This window comes from Alligator sinensis, unplaced genomic scaffold (assembly GCF_000455745.1).
Source record: "Alligator sinensis unplaced genomic scaffold, ASM45574v1 scaffold602_1, whole genome shotgun sequence".
NCBI lineage: Eukaryota > Metazoa > Chordata > Crocodylia > Alligatoridae > Alligator > Alligator sinensis.
The window spans coordinates 2,681,487-2,700,748 of record NW_005841976.1 but is presented as its reverse complement, the minus strand read 5'-3'; the positions used below and the strand labels follow the sequence as shown (position 1 = coordinate 2,700,748).

The window sequence follows — 19,262 nt, the reverse complement described above, 5'->3', positions numbered from 1 at the left end:
GGAAGTGATTCTTCCCCTCTATTCGGCACTGGTGAGGTTATATCTAGAGTACTGTGTCCAGTTTTGCCCACCCCACATCTGAAAGCATGAAGACAAAGTAGACTGGGGCAATGAAATGGTTAAGGGGCTGTGGCATATGACTTCTGAGAACAGGCTGAGGGAACTGGGATTATTTAGTCTGGAGAAGAGAAGACCGAGAGGGGATTTAATAGCAGCCCTCAACTACCTGAAGCAAGTTCGGAAGAAGATGGAGCTGGACTGTTCTCAGATGACAGAACAAGGAGCAATGGTCTCAAGCTCTAGCAAGGGAAGTTTTTAGATAGTAGGAAAAACTTTCTTACATGGAGGATATAAAGCAGTGTTTCTCAACCCATGGTACGCGTACCCCTGGAGTTCTGTGGGACATGGGCGGGAGGTACGCAGGTGCTGTTTTGAGTTTGGCCTGCCCCCCTGCCTGGCGGGTTGGAGGCATCTTTGTCTGTTCAGGCTGGAAGTTCCAGCCACTGACCCTCCTGCCATGACCAGTGCACTGGGGCTTTCACTCCCCGGCGTCAGTGTGCCGGGGCACAGGGAGGAGGGCCCCACACAGGATGCTTTGCCCCAAGCCATGGTCTGCAAGGAAAAAGTGGGACTCGGCTTGTGGCAGCAAAACCAGAAGTGCCATGGTGGGACTTCTGGTTTCGCTTTTGCTGCGTCGATCGGTAGGTGGTACGTAAGGTACCAAAGGTTGAGAATCACTGGTATAAAGCACTGGAAGAGACTATCTGGAGAGGTCATGGAATTTTCATCCTTGGAGGTTTTTAAGACCTGGGTAGATAAAGCCTTGGCTGGGCTGATATAGTTGGGGATAGTCCTGCTTTGAGCAGGGGTGTAGGACTAGATGACCTCCTAAGGTCTCTTGCAAACTTAAATTTTCTATAGTTCTGTGATTTGCCTATGAAGATCCTATTGCTGGAAGGCGGCTGTAAGCAGGTGACTTAATCTGCTGGCTTTTGCAGGAGAATTGGCTCCCTTACCAGCTCTGCAGCCAGTTGTCTAAAGCAAACAAACAAACAAACAAGCCAAGTCTCTCTGTCTTCTTCCAGACGCTGGGAGAGGATCCTGTTTCTGCTGGAGTCTCAGCATAGCAGCCTGGCCCCTCCTTACAGCAAGCTGCTACCTTCACAGCTTGCTTCCTCCTTTCTCTCGCTTTCTCTTCTGGAAGCTGTTAATGTTCCCAGTGAGACACACTCATTACCTAACTGCTCCACACGTTGGCCCTCCTCCCCCTGTGCCAGAGGATTAGCTTTGGCAATGCACAGAGTAAGCTAATTTTCTTAGTCTGAGGAACAAGGCACCCACAGTTAGGTCTATTACAGATTTAACTATGGATTCATGGCCATATGTGAGACAGATAAATAGGTATTGGCGCTAGGCCAGTTTATACAAGCTGAGGATTTTGTCCATGGTCTTTGTCACATTGTCAAGTTCATAGAACCTTTTTACAAGGAGAAGCACTGATAAATGTCATTTCTTTTCTCCCAGAACGTAGTGCAATGCCATGCTCCTAGAAAGAGCAATTGGACATTACTCCGTCCATTAATTGGACATTGGCACCAGGGGGGACCAGCAAGAATTGGGGGAGGCTCTGGTCCCCTGGGCACCACCCAGGGTTACTAGGAATAATGGCCACATTGTTCCTACAAGGAATAATGGCCAAATTGTTACAGAGAAGGTTCAGGCTGGACACCAGGAGACATTACTTTACAGTTATTAGGACTGCCAGGCTCTGAAATGGGGTCCCAAAGGGTGGTGGTACTCTCTCCTACCTTGGGGGTCTTCAAGTGGAGGCTGGACGGATATTTGGCTGGGATGATATGACCCCAGCAACCGTTCCTGACCAGGGCAGGGGGTTGGACCTGATTCTGTTTAGGTCCCTTCTGACCCCAAGCACTATGATACTATAATACTATGACATTTTACTAAGCACAAGTTCAGGGTCCAATTTAGAAATGTATTTAGGTTTTTCAAGACACAGACGGCGGTCTGGTTTTGGAATGCTTACTTGCCTCATAAAGCACTTACGCTGGAGCACTTCATTGGGACCATTTGCATGGTAAATGTTCATCAGTGTAAAGGTTCCACAATCAGACCCCGGGAATGTGCAAGACAATGATAACCAGCTAAAATATTCCAGGAGATAACATGAATTTCAAAGCCATGGCATACACTGAATTCAAATGGATGTTTCCATACCAGTGGTCATTGCTGACCTAGAGAAAAGAGCTGCATATGAATAATCAACACTGCTACCACCTGCTGCATGTAGGTGTAACTTAAAGGTGTTCTTTCCATGGATAGATCCACACCAAGACTGCTAGGCATGTGAGATCTGAAACTATCAAGACACTAATTAGTACATGAGCAAACACAGTGAGCTAATTCAAATTACTTTTTGCACTAGGGAAGCTGAGTTTATTTCTCCATGATAGTGAAACCGAGGAGGATGTTGACATAGACAACGTGAGCTCCTGAACGTGTTAGGCAAATATATTTTTTTTATTTAAGTAGAAAGAAGGCTCAGATTTTTCCAGTTCTCAAAGAGCAAAACCTTAGCAGCCCCATCCCTTCATGCAAATATCTGTGTTATCTGAAAATGTCCACTGCAATATTACTGTCCTCAGAAGGAAGCTAATGGAAGAACTACCTCTTGACGTGCACATTGAACTACAATACACTCTCCTTCAATTCTCAGTCTGCTCAGGTGTGCTGAGATTCTAGCCAGTCTCTCCTGATTTTAAAGACAGCCACAGGGTAGCTGTCCATTTCTCTTCTCTCCATCACCCCCCTCTTCTTTTATGTGACAGAAGCAGTTTGCATAGCCTGAAGCAGAATATCTAACAAAAATGACTGCCAAACAAAAATGAGGAATCAAAAGCATCCAAAGATGTAAAATTATGTACAACATATTTTCACAAACATTCAATATATTAAAAGTGAATTCAGAAGGAGAGGGACTGACTCATACACTCATTCATAGATCAAGAAAGACTAGAGCATATCAGAGTGGAGTGTGGTACTCAGAAGATTTTTTCCCCCCAATTTCTAAGGAGGAATTATAAAGATATGTAAATAAAAGCTAGAGCAATAGAAGAATGAAAGCGCAGAATATTGGTGAATAACATTTCCATAATTCTGAACAGTGAATACAAGACCATTTGCTAAGATTAACTTGATGACATTTCTTCAAATATCTAATCAAAGTCTCTTTAAAAGATTTTTTTCTAAAGAGCATTATACATGCTGTATGTTATTCTCACTTTTTTCACAGGGTATTTAAACGTAGATAGAAGAAGGGGGTTTTTTTTTAATTGTCAAGTGCCCTAAAGAATTTTAAAAACTGTTCAGCCACCAGTCTGATAACATTTAACTTTAATAGGAAAAGCCACTCCCAGCTATGCCCAACTCTTCCTACAGTAGCCATTTAAAATTTCTTGTTCAGAAAGTAATTCTGGCAAGTAAATATCTCGGTGATAGGAGTTTAACTAAAAATGAACATAGAGAGAATTGTCAACACAACCAGAAGATTTATTTGATCTACTTTTAAAGACAAAGAACATCAAAATGTAATATTATCCTGAATATCAAGAGATTTATTAATTGCCTTATGGATGATGAACTTGATAGATTCAGCAGGGTTTGTTAGGTTTTTTTTTTAATTTGCAGTGGTAAAAATAATTAGACAGTGAAAAATCCTGTTTGGGACTACTATAACAATTCATCAAAATCAGCAGTGTTCTAAAAGACAGGGCAGATGCACAGTTGATTTAAATCAGCTTTTGGTTGAAATCAGTAGAGCAATGTTGATTTATGCCAGCTGAGGATCTGGTTCTTTTGAATAAAAGCACGCACAAACTCTCAATTTTTCTTTCTTTTGATCAGTGGCAGACATTGGCCTACTTATTCATCCAGTTACAAAATATAACCTCTTGTAACCAATTTCATTTGGTTCTGGGTTGAAAAGCATTATTATTGATGAGCTATGGTGTCCACTTCTCGTTTTACGGAACCCAAATTAAATCATGCAGAAGTGAGGTTAATAATGAACAATCTGTTAAATTTTTGAATTAAATAAATAAAGCTAAAGTGTCCTGTCTAAATTACACCTATATACATCAAGAGAAACTCACTGGAAGTCAATGGAGCCACGCTGGTGTGAAATAGGAGTAAATGAAAGCAGATTCTTCCTATGGCTGCTTATCTCAACAAAGGAAAACAATAAATGTTGGACAAAGAAAGAAAAGCAACTTAGCACTTCAGATGAACGTACTATCCTAGCATTTACTGTGGATGTTTATGACTAACTAAAATTCTCTGGTAATGCAGTGAGAGGCATATTAGAAGATTCATGGTATGCAGCATTACACTAAATATCAATATATCAGATATTACTTCCCTCTAGTAATAATGTTCTAAAAAAAATCCAACAAAACTATCAAACCCCTCCCTCCCCACACTTACAATAAGATCATCTACCAACACCAGCCATGGAGCTGTCTCTAAAATGGAAGGCGTTTTGAACGGAAGTGTCTCCTCCATTGTATCTGGGAGCCACTTGTTTTTGTCATTCTTACAGGTGAAAATTGTCACTTATGATCTGACCAGAAAACAGTCTATAGCAGCAGTACTGTAGCAAGGGGGGGAGAGGAGGGGACAAGCAGGGCGATCGCCCTGGGGCACCGAAGTGAAGGGCACCAACAGGTGCTGCCCAGCTGGAGCGGGGAACAGGACAAAGCCATGAGCAGCTCATTGGGGATGGGGGAGGTGGCTCCTGCAGCTGTGTGAACCCCCAGGGAAGCATGGGGGGGTGCCCCCTGGATCTGTGCATGGGGCGAGGGCGGGTTGCTGCTGCAGGCTCTCCCTGGACGCAAAACTTCCTTGTTACTACAGTACTGTATAGCAGTGACCAAAAACAAGTGCACAGCTGTAAACAACTTCAAAAATGGCCAATTGGGTGAAAATCTGACCCCTCGTTGCATGAGGTATCAGATAAAAGATATTACATTTTGAAACATCCTTGTAACTTGTGTCTACAGAGCTCCCAGCCTGTCACTGTTTTTAGAATGGAACAGGGGGAAAGGGAGCAGAGGGAGTTTAGTTTGGGGGGTTTTCAGCCCTCCTGGAGGGAGGGGCAGGTGTATTGGAGATCCCCTGAGGGGTGGGGTGTGTTAATTGGAGCCCCCACCTCCACACCAGCGGAGGAGCCCCAAGAATGAGTTCCCTCCGCTGTCTTTCCCCACTCCCATTCTGAAAACAGTGAGCACTGGCAGAGAGCCATGTCCCTTGCTATGGGAACCTGGCTGCAGGCTCCCAGCCTGCAGCTAGATTCCCCTCCCCCTGGAACCAACAGTGAACTTCTGTTTGGTCTGGGGTAACACTTTAACTCAGAACACTTTGCAAAAATTGTTCTGAGTTATAGCTGGGATCTGCACTTATGTCTGTACCTCTTATGGCCTCAATGTAATTGTTGGTAAATTGTAGCAACCATGCATTTGTTATTTGAGACGGACTATCATTTGAAAAAGTGATTAGTAATTTTGAGTGCTCATTTTGTGATGGTTAAAAGATCTTTAATTTCTGAGTGTGGATACTCAGCCCTTTTTAAACATCAGGCATATTCAGGTACTTCTGACTGTGTACTCCAAAATGAGAGCACCTGGTATCACTAGTTGCTATTCAATATCCAGGTCTAGAAATGTTAGAGACCTTTTTGTAAAAGCTGACCTGCTTCTGTAGGATAAACAGAAAATTAACTAGCTGTTTATGAGTAGATGGACTTCCCTCTGAAAAGACATGGCTTATTCCATTGTATGGGCAACTGGTGCCTCCTGGATTTGGGGGGGGGGGGGGCCCCTCCCCCCCCCCCCCCCCAGTCTGAACAGTCAGAAACTGGGTGGGGGGACCCACTATGGCCAATCCCACAAGCCAAGGGGGTCCGCCCGTGGCTGATCCTGCTGACCGGGGGAAGGGTCCCCACACAGCAGCCAATCCTGCCAACCTGCAACTGGCAGCGGTGTGCTGCTGAAACTTCCAGCCACACTGCTGGCACTTCTGCATTGGCGGGATCAGCCACCATGGTGGGGACCACTTCTCCTGGCACACTCCCTAGCCGGTGCTCTCCGGGAGGGCCCCAGCACTCTCGCTTGACCCCCTCCACCTGGGAACGGTGGCTGACAGGGGGTGCACCAACGCTCTCAGGGGTGCACATGCACCCCCGTGCACCCCCTATTCATCACCACTATTTCATTGTTGGAAAAAAACCCAACAACCTGTCAACATCAGTACTTAAGCAAGATGTTAAAACATAATAGACTGGCTTAAACCCAAAGCACTACATGAATATGTTCACACCTATATTTAATACAATCCTGCACTGCATGTTTTAGAAGACAAGGCCATTTTTAACGTGGTACATGTGTTACAAAGCAGGTGGGATTCTCTCTTTCTATCCTTTTTCAATTAAGTGCCCAATCAAAAAAAAACAAACAGAGAGATCCAGCTATTTGTAATGTTCAAAGAACTTGCTTGCAGGGAAATCAGAGGTTTTTTTTTAAAAGCTCAGAGGATCAATATCAATGGTTGATATTTACTAACTTAAAACATTGATCTTCAATAATCATCAGTAACACATCAGTATGAAAGTGAGAGCACAAAATTACAGGTAGTCCTTAAGCCTTTGTTCCTTTCATCACAACCTTCCCTCATCAGACTTGGCCAAAATCCGTGAAACATGCAGGAAATCAGAATTTTGACTGCCACCAGCCAGAAAAGGAAAACAAAGAAAGAAGCTGTCTTAAGGAATTTAAAAATAGATTGAAATGCATAAGTAGAGTTAAACCTACTAGTAGAGTAAACCCATTGACTTAGGGTTTATTCATGCAGCCCCTATACAGACAAAATTCCCACTAAAGTAAACAGGGACATAGTCTGTGAATGGGAGACGTGAAGTTGGGCAGTTCTGCACCCTGGGTAGAAGCGGCACTGGGGGCAGGGGCAGTGGCCAGGTTGCCAGAGGTAATGGCAGCACCAGGATGAAACAAGAAGCAGCAGCTGCTATTTTTGCTCGCCTCCCAAGTCAGTGCCTACAACTGGTACCCCTGTCGCTTCCCCCAATTATGCTATTGAATGGACTGCAGGATCACACCTGTTAAGGCAGATTTGCTACTCAAAGGCAGTGGAATATAGAAGCTGGGTGGTGCTAGGCTGATGTGTATGCTACCGAGCAGCTATGAAGCCGAAGTAGCTTCTATGGCCACTTATTTAGCTCCTTCAGCCTCTCCTGAAGGGAAAATGAAGAAAAGCACAAGGTATCGCTTGGCTACACATCACGTGCCCCATCCTACACACCCCCATGCTGAGAGTTCCTCTATGGATGAGATTCACGTTGTGCCTTGGAGACACTATATCAGGTCAGTTCTTCTGGAATCTTATCTTCCTGCTCCCAGAGCAGAGCAACCTTATTCTCTTGCTGGGGAGGTCCGACAGCAGCTGCAGGGAAGGGTCTGGCTTTGAACTCCAATTATTAGTGCTGTCCCTCATCCTGTTGGCTGCCTTGCACTGGGGAGTGCCCTCACTTTAATTAATCCTGGCCCTGAAGGTGTCCTACTTGTGTTCTAACCTGGGCACTTACCCAACGCTGTTATTAAATCACACTTTCTTATACCACAGTTTTAATTAAAATGAAGGATGCTAACACCACATTCAGAGACTGCTGTGTGATAGGCATTCTTCTCTTCACATTTCTTACAGCAACTAGACCAGCTATTGAGGTTTAACAGTCCGTACTCCCATCTTTTGTCAACGACAAAGCCACCAACAGGCAGTAATAACAACCATTTTGCAGATTCAGGGCCAGATCTTCCCTCCTTTGCTAATACAAGTTGCCTCACCTCAGTTAATGGCATTACATGAAGTGTTGCAAGATCAGGCCCTGAAACAACCCGTGCCAGATTCATGGTCAGACAAACTAGCGTTACTGATTCTGTCAGTACTTCCATCCAAAGCAATGACCTTTCTGAAGAGCAGCATGTAGCATTTAAGGCTAATGATGTACATTTTAATAGAATAATGCTTAACCCATATTTTACACATAATGAAATACCCCTCCTCATGGATTAGAGCATCAGGAGCTCTAATTTATTTCAGTATTCTCAGCGGCATCATGGAACTGATTCCAAGGACAAGTTGGCTTCTCTGTGGGACATCCTCTAAAGGGGCGAACCTTTTTTTCCCTACCCCCTTAATGACCTTCCTGTGAATATTCATACAGCATAGAACAAGGCTCTGCATAGTGAGCAATAAGCTCTTTGGATCTGTGCCTTGATTGTGCTTTAATGTGGCCCATGTGCAAAGTGTATGAGCAAAATCCTTATCTGTATGCTGAAGTGATGCAGGAAAATAGACACAATGGGTGAAATTCTGTGCAGATGGACAATGTGAGTCTAATGCATCACTTACCTCCTATTTAAGACCTCAAAACAAACCTTCCGCATGTGCTGGGTCCCGTTTTAATTCTGGTTTGCAGTATTAATGTGTGTAACAGCCCTCAGGATATAACCCTTGCTATATAGTACCAGCTTCACCAACTGTCTGTTTGGAATTGGGAAGGAAAGATGTGTTTACACAGCAAATAAGTATGAAAGCTACATATTAGTTCCTAGTAAACAAGAACATGGCAACACCACAACACTATAAATTGGTTTCCTAATAGTAAATAAACCAATCTCTCATGTTGTCAGTCAGCAGTGGAATCTGATACTCCCTGCACTTAAACTCTGATCATATTGTTTATTACACACCCTCTGGAGGCTGTTACCATGCTGATCTAACAGACATTAACATTAAGCTATCTACTTGGTAAACAGCTGCGAGACACCTTATTGCAGCTCCCTGTTTTACTTCATAATAATGCCCACCAGTTTATCCTTCTAGTGCCAGAAGAAATAAGTCCTTGAAGATCTTCCTCCTGAAAGCAGGTATGGTGCATTGTCTCGCTCTGAAAAGGAACGTTGTTTTTCTAGATGGCGATAGCTTTGGCACTGAAAGACAAGATCCTGAACTGGAGTAAACTGGCATAGCACCACTGAAGTCATCGGAGCTCCGTGGACTTGCATGATTTGAGGATTTGGTTTAGTATTCTTCTTTCTGTCCACAGACAGCTGTATTATAGGCTGCAAGCACTGCAGCCTTCCCCAGTGCGATCAAGCTGTGTTGGTCTGAGACAAAAAGAAATGCAAGACTCTAAAACTCTTGGCTCGTAGATGATATCTTTTATTACACCAACTCTTTTTTTTTTTTGTTTGTTTTTTGCAATTTCTTAGTTGGTCCAATAAAAGGAATCATTTCTGAGCCAAGAGTTCTAGAGTTTTGCATCAATGTGGGGGTAGCATTTGACAAAAAAAGAGTAGTATATGGGGTTTTTTAATGCCTTGGCTTCTCTGCTTGGATCATCAACAAGAGATCCAGCTCCTGTTGGTTTGGGTGGTAGTTTGGGTACAACGTGGACACTTGTGTACTAGGGGCTGGCCTGAAATCACCAGGTTAGTTCATAGAGGATGCTTAAAAGCTGGTTATTGCTAACATCCTTATACCAATATGGGTCTTATTCTGTTTAGCAATAAGGGAGAAGGACAAAAAAGCTAGTATAGAGGGGTCGAGCAGAGAAGTGGAAAGTCTGGCTCTGCTGAAATCAGTGGCAAGACTTCATTAACCTCATTTGAGCCAAATTCTCATTCCATGGGTCTTTCATATGGATAGAGCAAAAGAAAAGTGTCAAATATTGTTATACGGTCAGTCCCTGATGGCAGAAGCCATAGAGTCTGCTATGATAAAGAAGGTGAGAAACATGGTTTACTAGAATTGTTGATTCCAGCTTATACAGTTTGCTTTAGGTTTAGTACCCAGGGGGCCCATCTACAGGTGATATTGAGGTGGCTGAATAAACTCGGGAGCAGTTTGCCAGGGCAGAACAGCTCCAGCTATCAGGTGTCTTGGGTCAGCCTGCCAGCCCAGGGCTGTTCCCTCCAGCTCAATGTGCTGTAGACGGGCTGGGTGAGGCATGAGGGCACTACACTGTGGGGCTAGCCGGCAGGCAGCCTCTGCACCAGCACCCTCCTGCCACAGCCAGCTGGGCCCCTGTCTACACGAGCATTGCGGTGGAGTAAAGTACTCCACCGCAGGATAGTACTTGTACCTGGTAGTACTATTCTGCAGGAGAGTTAATTAGCTTACTCCAGTCTAATGGTATTGCACATGTAGATGGTGACGTTTTACTGCGGAGTAGGGCTGTGCGAAGCTTCGGGTGGCGATTTGACTTGGAGGAAATTCGGCCAGATTTGGTGGCTGAATCTCTGAATCCAAATTGAATTGGGACCAGTTAAAAGGTCTGAATCGATTCAAGGCTCTCCGAATCTTTGATGACTTGGGCAGGGAGCTGGAGCTGGACGCAGACCCGGTAAGTACTAGGGGCAGGGAAGGGGGGCTGGGGGAAGGGACCATAGGGGGACCCCTGCCAGGCCCCATCCCTTGCCCTCTCCCGCAGCCCCCCATGGCTGTCCTGCCTGCCTCAGCTCACGGCATTTAAAAAAAAGCCCTGGTACTCACCGGGTGCTGTTGGGCTGGGGGCTAACCCTGCTGTTCCCCATTGCCCCACACTGTATGGGGGGCTCTGCATGATCCCCCCAACTCCTGCCCCTGCTCCCCCAGCCCTGCCACCGGTGACCCGCCCACCCCAGCTCTGGCCCTTTAAGAAAAAAAAAAAGAGAGAAAAGCCCCGGGACTCACCACTCCTGCAGCAGCCTCGGGGCTTTAGGGGACTTTTACAGAGCCCCCACATGGCAGGGGGGGGCAGTGGGGATTGTCCCCCACCAGCAGGGATGGGGAGTCTGGGGTTTTTTTGTTTTTTTGCCCAGAGCTGCAGTGGGCAGGGCAGCCATGGGGGTGGGGAGCTGAGACGGGGAAGGTCGGGAGGCTCATGCTGAGCCCCCCATGCAGCGTGGGGCAGTGGGGATCATCCCTTTCCCCACCTGGCAGCACCTGGTGAGTTCAGGCTTTGTTTCTCAAAGTGCATAGAGCTGGGCTGTTCAGGGCAGCCATTGCCAGGCTGGGAGAGTGGGTGGGGGACGGGCCTGGCTGATTCAGAGATTCAGCAGCCAAGTCTCCGAATCAGATTCGGGGCAGTGATTCGAATCACCAAATCAAATCATTGTCCCCCGAATCAGCTGAATCTGAATCCAAAGCAAATACTAGCTGGTTCACACAGGCCTCCTGCAGAACTAATTGGTCAACTCTGCAGTAAATATCTCGTTTAGACGCACCCAGTAGTATTGAATCCACCAAGAGATTCTGATTAGCTGGCTCTGATTGACTGTATACAATTTAGGCCAACTACCAATAAAATTGAAAGATAATAGATACTCCCAAGTAGGAACAGCTGGTTCAGGAGAATGCTAACAAGATACAGAAGCATCCATGTTGTCTGCTCTCATTTCTTTTTCTCTGCTTACTCTATACCTTCTTCCATGCCCCGTTCTCCATACAGCTATCTTTCTACAACTCCTGTTCCAAATACTCTCTGCTACTTTGAAACCTTTGCCTAAGGCCTACTTCTTTTTCCAATGCTTCCTTTATTGATCACCTAAACAACTATGTCTTTGTGCCTTCCTGTGATGGAATTGTTGTCCTGAATCATCTCAAAGTATCCAATTAGCCCCAGATAGATTATAAAGTGGTTAGGGATTGAAGTTCTTTTTAATGATTTTTTGCAAAGTGCTATGTAAGTTGACAGGTCTATATAAATAATACTGATGCACACAGGGTCCAGATATGTATTAACTGCATTTAAACCTGCATCAGTAATAAAGGTTAGTCAGAATCTGCTGACTGCAGAATGCAAGAGGTTTTATAGTTTATTAAAAAGAAAAAAAAGATTCCTAGCCCAATATTTTTCTTTATTATATTATATTATATTATATTATATTAGCCGGTCCTCATCTGTTAATCTTGCTGCACATAGCAAGCTACCATTCTATGTCAGGTTTGAAATGGTGTATTCTTGCTGCATTTGACTAAGAAATGTTCATTCATCATAGATATTATATGGGCATGCCAATAGATGGCAGTCCGTCTACACTTCCTTCCATTTCTTCAGAAGGGATTTTTTTGAAAAAAACAAAGAAAGAAAGAAAGGGAGAAAGACAGACAGAAAACACATTTTTTCTCAGATGCTTTTTTCCCCCCTTTTATGTGTCAGAGTTTCAAAGCTAAGCGTTCAAAGCTTTGGAAATGAGAATTTATCTAAAAACTAGTACGCTGCATGCAGCCCCAGCACAAATTACCCCACGCTGGCCTGTCAGATTTGATCTGCATGGATCATCTATGGAAGGGATGATAGGGGATTTAGTTACCATGCAAGCTAGTAAACTGAGATTAGCAATGTGGTAGATGGTACTGCACATTTTAATCTAGGAATTAGTTGGTACTGCCTAGCTTTTATATTGTGGGTCCTAGACAGATACCAAAAGTTTTAAAAAATAACAAATTACTTGAATCCTGATTTTCGGTTTGAGGAGTTGATTCTACTTCCATGCACACCCCTATAAATAAGGAAAAGCTTCAACAAAAGCCTGCCCATGTGAAATTAGTCCAAATGACAGAGATTAGATTCTCTGTGTCTTGCTTGCTCACAGTTCAGGGTCTGCTAGACTTCCTAATTAAAACTAGGTGCATCCTTTCCCATTAAATAGCCTCAGCTTTGTTCAGCAGCTCAGGATGCTGAAATACTTTTACCTTCTTTACTCACATCAGGATGTTACCAACATACACACATTGCTGATACATAGAAAATTATCCAGGAGGCACTCCCAACACGAGCTTATTATATTTTCACTGAATTTGCCAAACTGGAAAACAAAGGGACACATTCAAATTGAACATGCAGTTCTGTCCGCTGGGAAGGAAGCTGAGATCAGCAAAGTCATTTCATTTGGAACCGCATATTTATCTCAACCCAAAATCTTCAGGCGCAAGGATATTTTACTTGGGGGGGGCCCCTGTTAGGAAGTATTAGATTGCCTTGCTAAGCAGTTATATGAGAATCTACAATCACTGCTCCTCACCAATACGAGTAATGGTTGTACAATGTAGAGCACAGCTTGAGTAAAGGCACTATGTGTCGTAGAATTACTTGGCTGGAAACCTCCTTGCCAGTGAGGAGGCACATGACAGAGAAGCTACTCGGCTTTCTCTTTGCTGTCAGTACTAGCCTTGGGCTATAATGCTTGCCATGGCCTGTTGCACCTTGCCTCAAGGAAGGGCTGCTATCCGTGCATCTAGGCCACTAGCTGGCTGTACACCTGCCACTTACTGGTTCATCCACAGTCTTCCCCCTTCACTTCAACCGTGGAGAATAGAGCTGGTCTGTGCAGCATAAAGTGAATTGCAGCAACCCCAGGCACAGCCTGTTTGTTTTGTACAGGGTGTCCATTCAGTTCCAGGCATTTAAGATCATGGATGACATCTATTATTTCTCCCGGCACCAATTAACTTGCCTTGGCTATCTCAGAAGAAATCATGATCTTAAACACAATTCGCTGGTTGCTGTTTGATTCTAAGAATCCTATAATTTATTCTGTCCTGCCTTTCACCAGCAACAGAAATATACCAAACCCATAAATAGGCTTTAATCTACAGCCATTGTTTGCTAGAGAAGGCAGGTAGTGTGGAAAATAAATTACATTTGCTAGCAGGGCACAGCATGAAGCCAAAGATTTCTTATGTGATCTCCCCACTATAAAACAGTGCATAATATGTAAGCCTCAGTTATCTGTTTTAGGTTGTAATCGGCTAAATACACACACGCAATATATATATATAATCCATAATAGATATAGATTTTTCTTTTTACTTTTCCTTAGCTATTCCTAGTTCTCTGATGAATAAAAGCAAGCCTGGAGATGATAGAGTTGATACCAGCAAGGAGTGCACAGACAAGGAAGCTGGTGGAACAGAAAGTGCAAAGCAAGAGACATCCTGTCCTCAATTCGCTGTTCTACAGGCTTCCAAGTGTGAAGACATTGTACTGCCTGGGAATGACACACATGGCAGCTATAAGGTACAAATTCCAGTGTCAAGTGCTTTGCATTGTTCTTTACCTTCATAAGGTGTCAGTTTCTAGTGCCCCTTCCCGTGATACATAGTTTTTTTTTATAGATTTCTTTTGTGTCAGAGGTTAGCTGTTGCTTTTGCAATGAGAAGTGTCAGTTACATCCAAGAAAAAAAAAATCCCCATCCACTTCTTTTTAGTCTATGAAGACTTTTCCTTTAAAAAAGCAGGGGAGAGGGGTGGGAGGGGGTGATAAGTGAGCAAGAGAGAGAAACCAGAACCTTCAGCTGTAAGAGATGAATCCCTCTAATCCAAAGCCAATACCAAATGACCTACTGGAGGGTTTCTCTTTAAGCCCTGATGCTAGCACCTCTCATCTTTGACCTGAAGGGATTGATTACCTGTTTCTGGAGCATTAATAAATTTCCTGAGCTTCTTTGCTGCTAAACTGTGGGCATGAACTTTTCCCTGCCTAAAAGAACTAAGAAGAAATCACTGAGCTTGTTTTCAAGGCTTCAGTTTAATTGCCAATTCAGAGGATTTATGCCATCTCTGAAATTAATGGCACCACAGTCTATGAACATTGCATTTTTACTCCCTTGGAAATAAGCTGGTGGAAAAAAAAAGAGAAAAAAAAAGACTGAAAATAGTTTTAAAGACACATTTCACAATACAGTTAATGATATAAATATTAACATTGGCACATGCTTTCACTCCTTCTCCAAATGGCTCCCCAGTAATTCCATCATTCCATGATCGGAATGAAAGGTTATAGCTTTATTAATGGTAAATTATCCAAATACACAAGAATTAATCAGCCATATGACATCTGATTAGGAAGGATAAAATTAATAGTGTGTTTCTATACCTTTAATAAATATTTGTGCAAGCATTTAGTGCTCAGGCATGCATGGGAAGGACAACGGGTCTGATCCAGGGATTACTGAAGCCAATCGGACTATTTTTATTGACTTTATCTTTGGATTGGACTTCTGTACTGGAAACAGTGCACAAACCATGGAAATAGTATGGTCCACTGGCCAGGGCTGTTGACTAAAGAGAGAGGATACCTAGTTCTGTCATTGATTTTTGTTATGATCTTGGACAAATCATTTTACTCTTCTTTGCCTCGGTTTCCTTACCCCTCTCCCCTTTCTGTCCTGTGCGGTTAGACTGTAAACTTTTTTAGGTAGAGACTGTCTCTCACCAGGAATTTTATAGTGCCTAGCACAATAGAGTCTTAATCCTCAGAGCTACTAGACAACACGGAAACATGAAAGACAGATAGCAATCGTAAGGTAAAGCACGATGCTACACACACTCCACTCTGACCTGCAATGGACCTTTGACATCCCTGCTGTTTCACTCCTAGGTCTTTCTAAGCACAAACTGTGTGAGTCGTGTCAAGCAGGACCCAAAAATAGCTATTTCTTGTACCAAACACAAACAGCTTTAAAAACCATTGAAAAACATCTATTTCTGCAACATTAAGTTTACTATATGAAAAGCTTAGAATTCTTGAAGTAATGCTAACTCAGCCAAATTGCACATACTATTTATTTTATGGTGCACTCTCATACATTTAACAGCATAAGCATGAATGTGAGCTACACTTTTTAAAAGCAAGAGTAGAGAATGCAGCACAGAGAGACCATATGGCTCAGGTAATGATAGTTTCTTAATGCATAGCCTTGCACTAGAGTGATATAAGCAACATCAGGAGCTTGTCCCTTATCAAGGAATATTACAACTGGAGCATGCTGCAGAGTTCCACCTAGAAGATGTAAAGAGACAATTTGTGTAAAGGAAGATGACTTAAATCTACCACTGTATTCATGGGACATTCTTCCAGAATGATCAGGATTCACAAGCAAGTCACAGGGGATATGGTTTATGTTTCAAAAAGGCAGCTCCTTCCCACATACGGTATACAACTCTCCAGTAATAAGAACAGAAACACCCTGATAGCTAGGGTGACTATATTATTTTCAAGGAAATCTTGGACCCTGTCAGCAGTGCTGCTACAGGCAGAGGCAAGCGGGCAGGGGTATGCGGTGCAGACCAGAAGGGAGGCAGAGCAGCATGGTATACCAGGTGGTCAGGCAAGACATGCATCCCACCTGCCTAGTGCACCATGCCACTCAACCTATCCACCAGACTATGACCCATGTCCTCGTGATTCTGGGACTTTTGTTTTAATTTTCACCGACTGACTGAGATGCTGGCATGGCCTACAAAATCTGGGATTGCCCTGGCCAAACCAGGATGTATGTGGTCACCCTACTGATGGCCTATTTGAACAAGTCACTATCAGATGGGCACATCTTCCACCCTTAAAGCTGAGCAAAACATGGTAGATCTCTGAGGAGGTCATGTTACTGAAGTGTCATTCCTAACAGAAACCCGTCTGCAAGGCTGGGATCCGGTGTGTGGGGTGAGAGTTAAAATAATGCAGGAGTGAAGGATGTGCATAGAATTGTTTCCCTTTGTGTGCTTAAATGGCAGCTTTCTACCCACATAAGTGGCATAGTATGAAGATAATGATTCTGTTTCCATCATAGTGTTGACACACAAGCATGTGAGCATGAACTGAGCATGCACAGCAGGGTACACACACAGTAGGCAGGTATGCAGCTATATGTGCACACCCATTATGGATACATACCTGCATCCACGTCATGAAAATATACCCAGTCATCCAATGTTAGATGCCAGAGGTGGATCCTCTTTTTTTCTTTTTTAACCTCATTAACAGTAACAGGATATTTACTCAGAAACCAGGATTCTGGGCTGCCTTTCCCTAGAAGGGGAAAGGCACCTTTTTGATTTCCTAACACAGTATACCGACAGGCAGATTACTAGCTAAATAATATTTAGAGGCTTTTCTGGTGTGCTTTTTTGAAGCTGGCTCACCAGGAAGCCCAGAAAGGGAAATGTGTAAGCCCAAGAAGAGAGCAATATGGGGTTCAGTGAGATAGTTATTGCTATGTCAAGGAATATGCATTGAGCTCTAGTCTGAGCTTTGCCCCAGAGGAGTAGTTACTTTTGCACTGCTCTTCTTCCATTTTATCCAATAGCAAGTAGTCATCAGGTGCAATGACTCAGCTTCAGAGGGAGTGCTAGAAAAGGATTCAAATAATGCTTGACTTGTGGAGTGGTGGCTTGCATGCTGTGCTAGGAGGTAAGTGAGATGAAGGTTCAAGCTTTCTTTAGGGGGACTGGAAACTGGGTCCATTTTATCAAAGCCAATACCTTAGTCATTCAGCTTGTGGAGCTTCTTCCTCTGCTTTTTCTTGAACTTAACCTCAAGGCTAGGGATGGAAATTACACACAAACCAGTACAAGTGATCAGAAATCAATTCAAATCTGTAACACAACTGGGCCAGGTACAGACATCACACTTTTACTGGTATAAGTGATCAGAAACTGGTCTATACCCACAACAGAAGTTCGGCACACGTAGACTGGTTTAAAAATGGTGGAGCCCCAGTCTAAGATTTGTTCTTCCTACCAAAGGGTAAATGTATATTCTATTTGCTACTGATCTAAACTACAACGCTTATAGAAAACCATGCAACTTAGACTGATTTTTGTCTTGGGCTTTCTGAATACCTGTACCTAGCCCAGGTGTGTATTCCTACTGTTCATCCTCAGTCCAGGCACCTTGTATTTGTCCACAGGGTAGAAAACTGCCATGTAGGTGCACAAAGAGAAAGATAATTCCAGGTCTTGTTTTCCTGCTTAGTCTCATGTGGGACTACAAACACTAAAATACTTAAGTGGTTTTCTGTGGCATTATGGAGTGATGTTAGGGGTTTTTTGGGTGCTCAAACTGCATGTCCAGAGCATAATGTTTTATTTTTGTTAATGTTTAGCTTGAATTTCTTGGGAAAGCATAGGATATTCAGGTCACCTGTCCTTTTGGTTGGGAGCTGGGTCCAGATGCTTCTGAAACCTGCTTCCCTATTTTGATCTCTTCCCTGAGCCTAATAGAGCCTTCAAATCCACTCTCTCCTTGAGGAAAATATATTCTAATACACTCATAAAGTTTTGGCGACCTATCTACTTATTGCTTTCTCTGAAAGGTCTTGTTCTTGTTGCCATGGCATGTGGAGCCAACTCCCAGAGTTTCTATAGAGGCAGCAGTTTGTGTCCTGGAATCACTGTTGCATATAGACTGTATTCACACAAGTCTCTGCTGCTGCTGCAGCAGGGATAAACCATCAGGGCTCAAAAGCAAATCCACGGAAGTTGTACTCAGGTTTAAAAAAAACCCAAAGGAAAACAAAAAAACAACAGACAAGAGGGACATGGAGAAATGGAGCTCTGTTTACACTTGAACAATAATTTGTTGTCAAACCAATTTTTTCTAAATGGGGAAGTGAGATGAACATCCATGGGTATGATGCTTTATTTTTCAGATTTGCTTTTTTTAGTTTAAGGTTTGCTGACACTTCACATTACAAAGCCCTGTGTTCAGTTGCCTGCACCTTCATGTAATTTAACCATTTGGAATGACCTGTCTTGAACCAGGCATTTGCTTAATATTTTTGGAAAGTTTTAGCCAAAGTGGTTCAACTGTTTTCACGAATGAAATTAAGGGAAAAATATATTGTTTTGCCCGTGTTAAAAAGTTCTGGTGACCCTTCCTTTGAAACATTCTAGTATCTCTGTGTGTTGAAACAAGGCTTGAATTTGGGTGGGAAATTGATCTTCATGTCAAGGAGAGGTCTTTATCTATTCCTGTGAATCCACATTTGGCCAACCTAGAAACTTTCTGTAGGCTTCCTGCATGGGCTGAACCAAATCATTCTGGTCTTAATTTTCATAGATGCTGCTCACCCCACAGCTTGTACTGGACTTCAGTTGGAATTTATATGTCCAAGGTCTGGACTGAGCCTAGCAGCCCACTAGCAGGGTTAGCTTGGTGAAGGCACACCTGGAGCCTATAGCACACAGGAGTGATGTGGCTATCATCACATCTTGCTGTTGTTTTTTCCAGCCCAATTGACTAGGCACCTTTACAGCTAAGTTAATGGGAGCTAGCTTTCAGCAGAAGTCAAGAACAGGGCTCAGATTCACACATCGGGAACCATTCTGGCACTGTACTGCAGAGATACAG

General features: G+C 43.5%; 1 protein-coding gene across 1 annotated transcript in view; it reads left to right on the top strand.

The window, feature by feature from the left end:
• Positions 1–10,437: 10,437 nt before the first annotated feature.
• The window catches only part of LOC102386654 (cyclic nucleotide-binding domain-containing protein 2-like), a 135,850-nt gene continuing 127,025 nt past the window's right edge, over positions 10,438–19,262 (top strand). The window contains exons 1-2 of the mRNA XM_025200837.1: positions 10,438–10,492; positions 13,953–14,149. Of these exons, the coding sequence (XP_025056622.1) occupies positions 13,970–14,149 (180 nt within the window). The 5' untranslated portion in view covers positions 10,438–10,492; positions 13,953–13,969. The remainder of the gene's footprint in view (positions 10,493–13,952; positions 14,150–19,262) is intronic.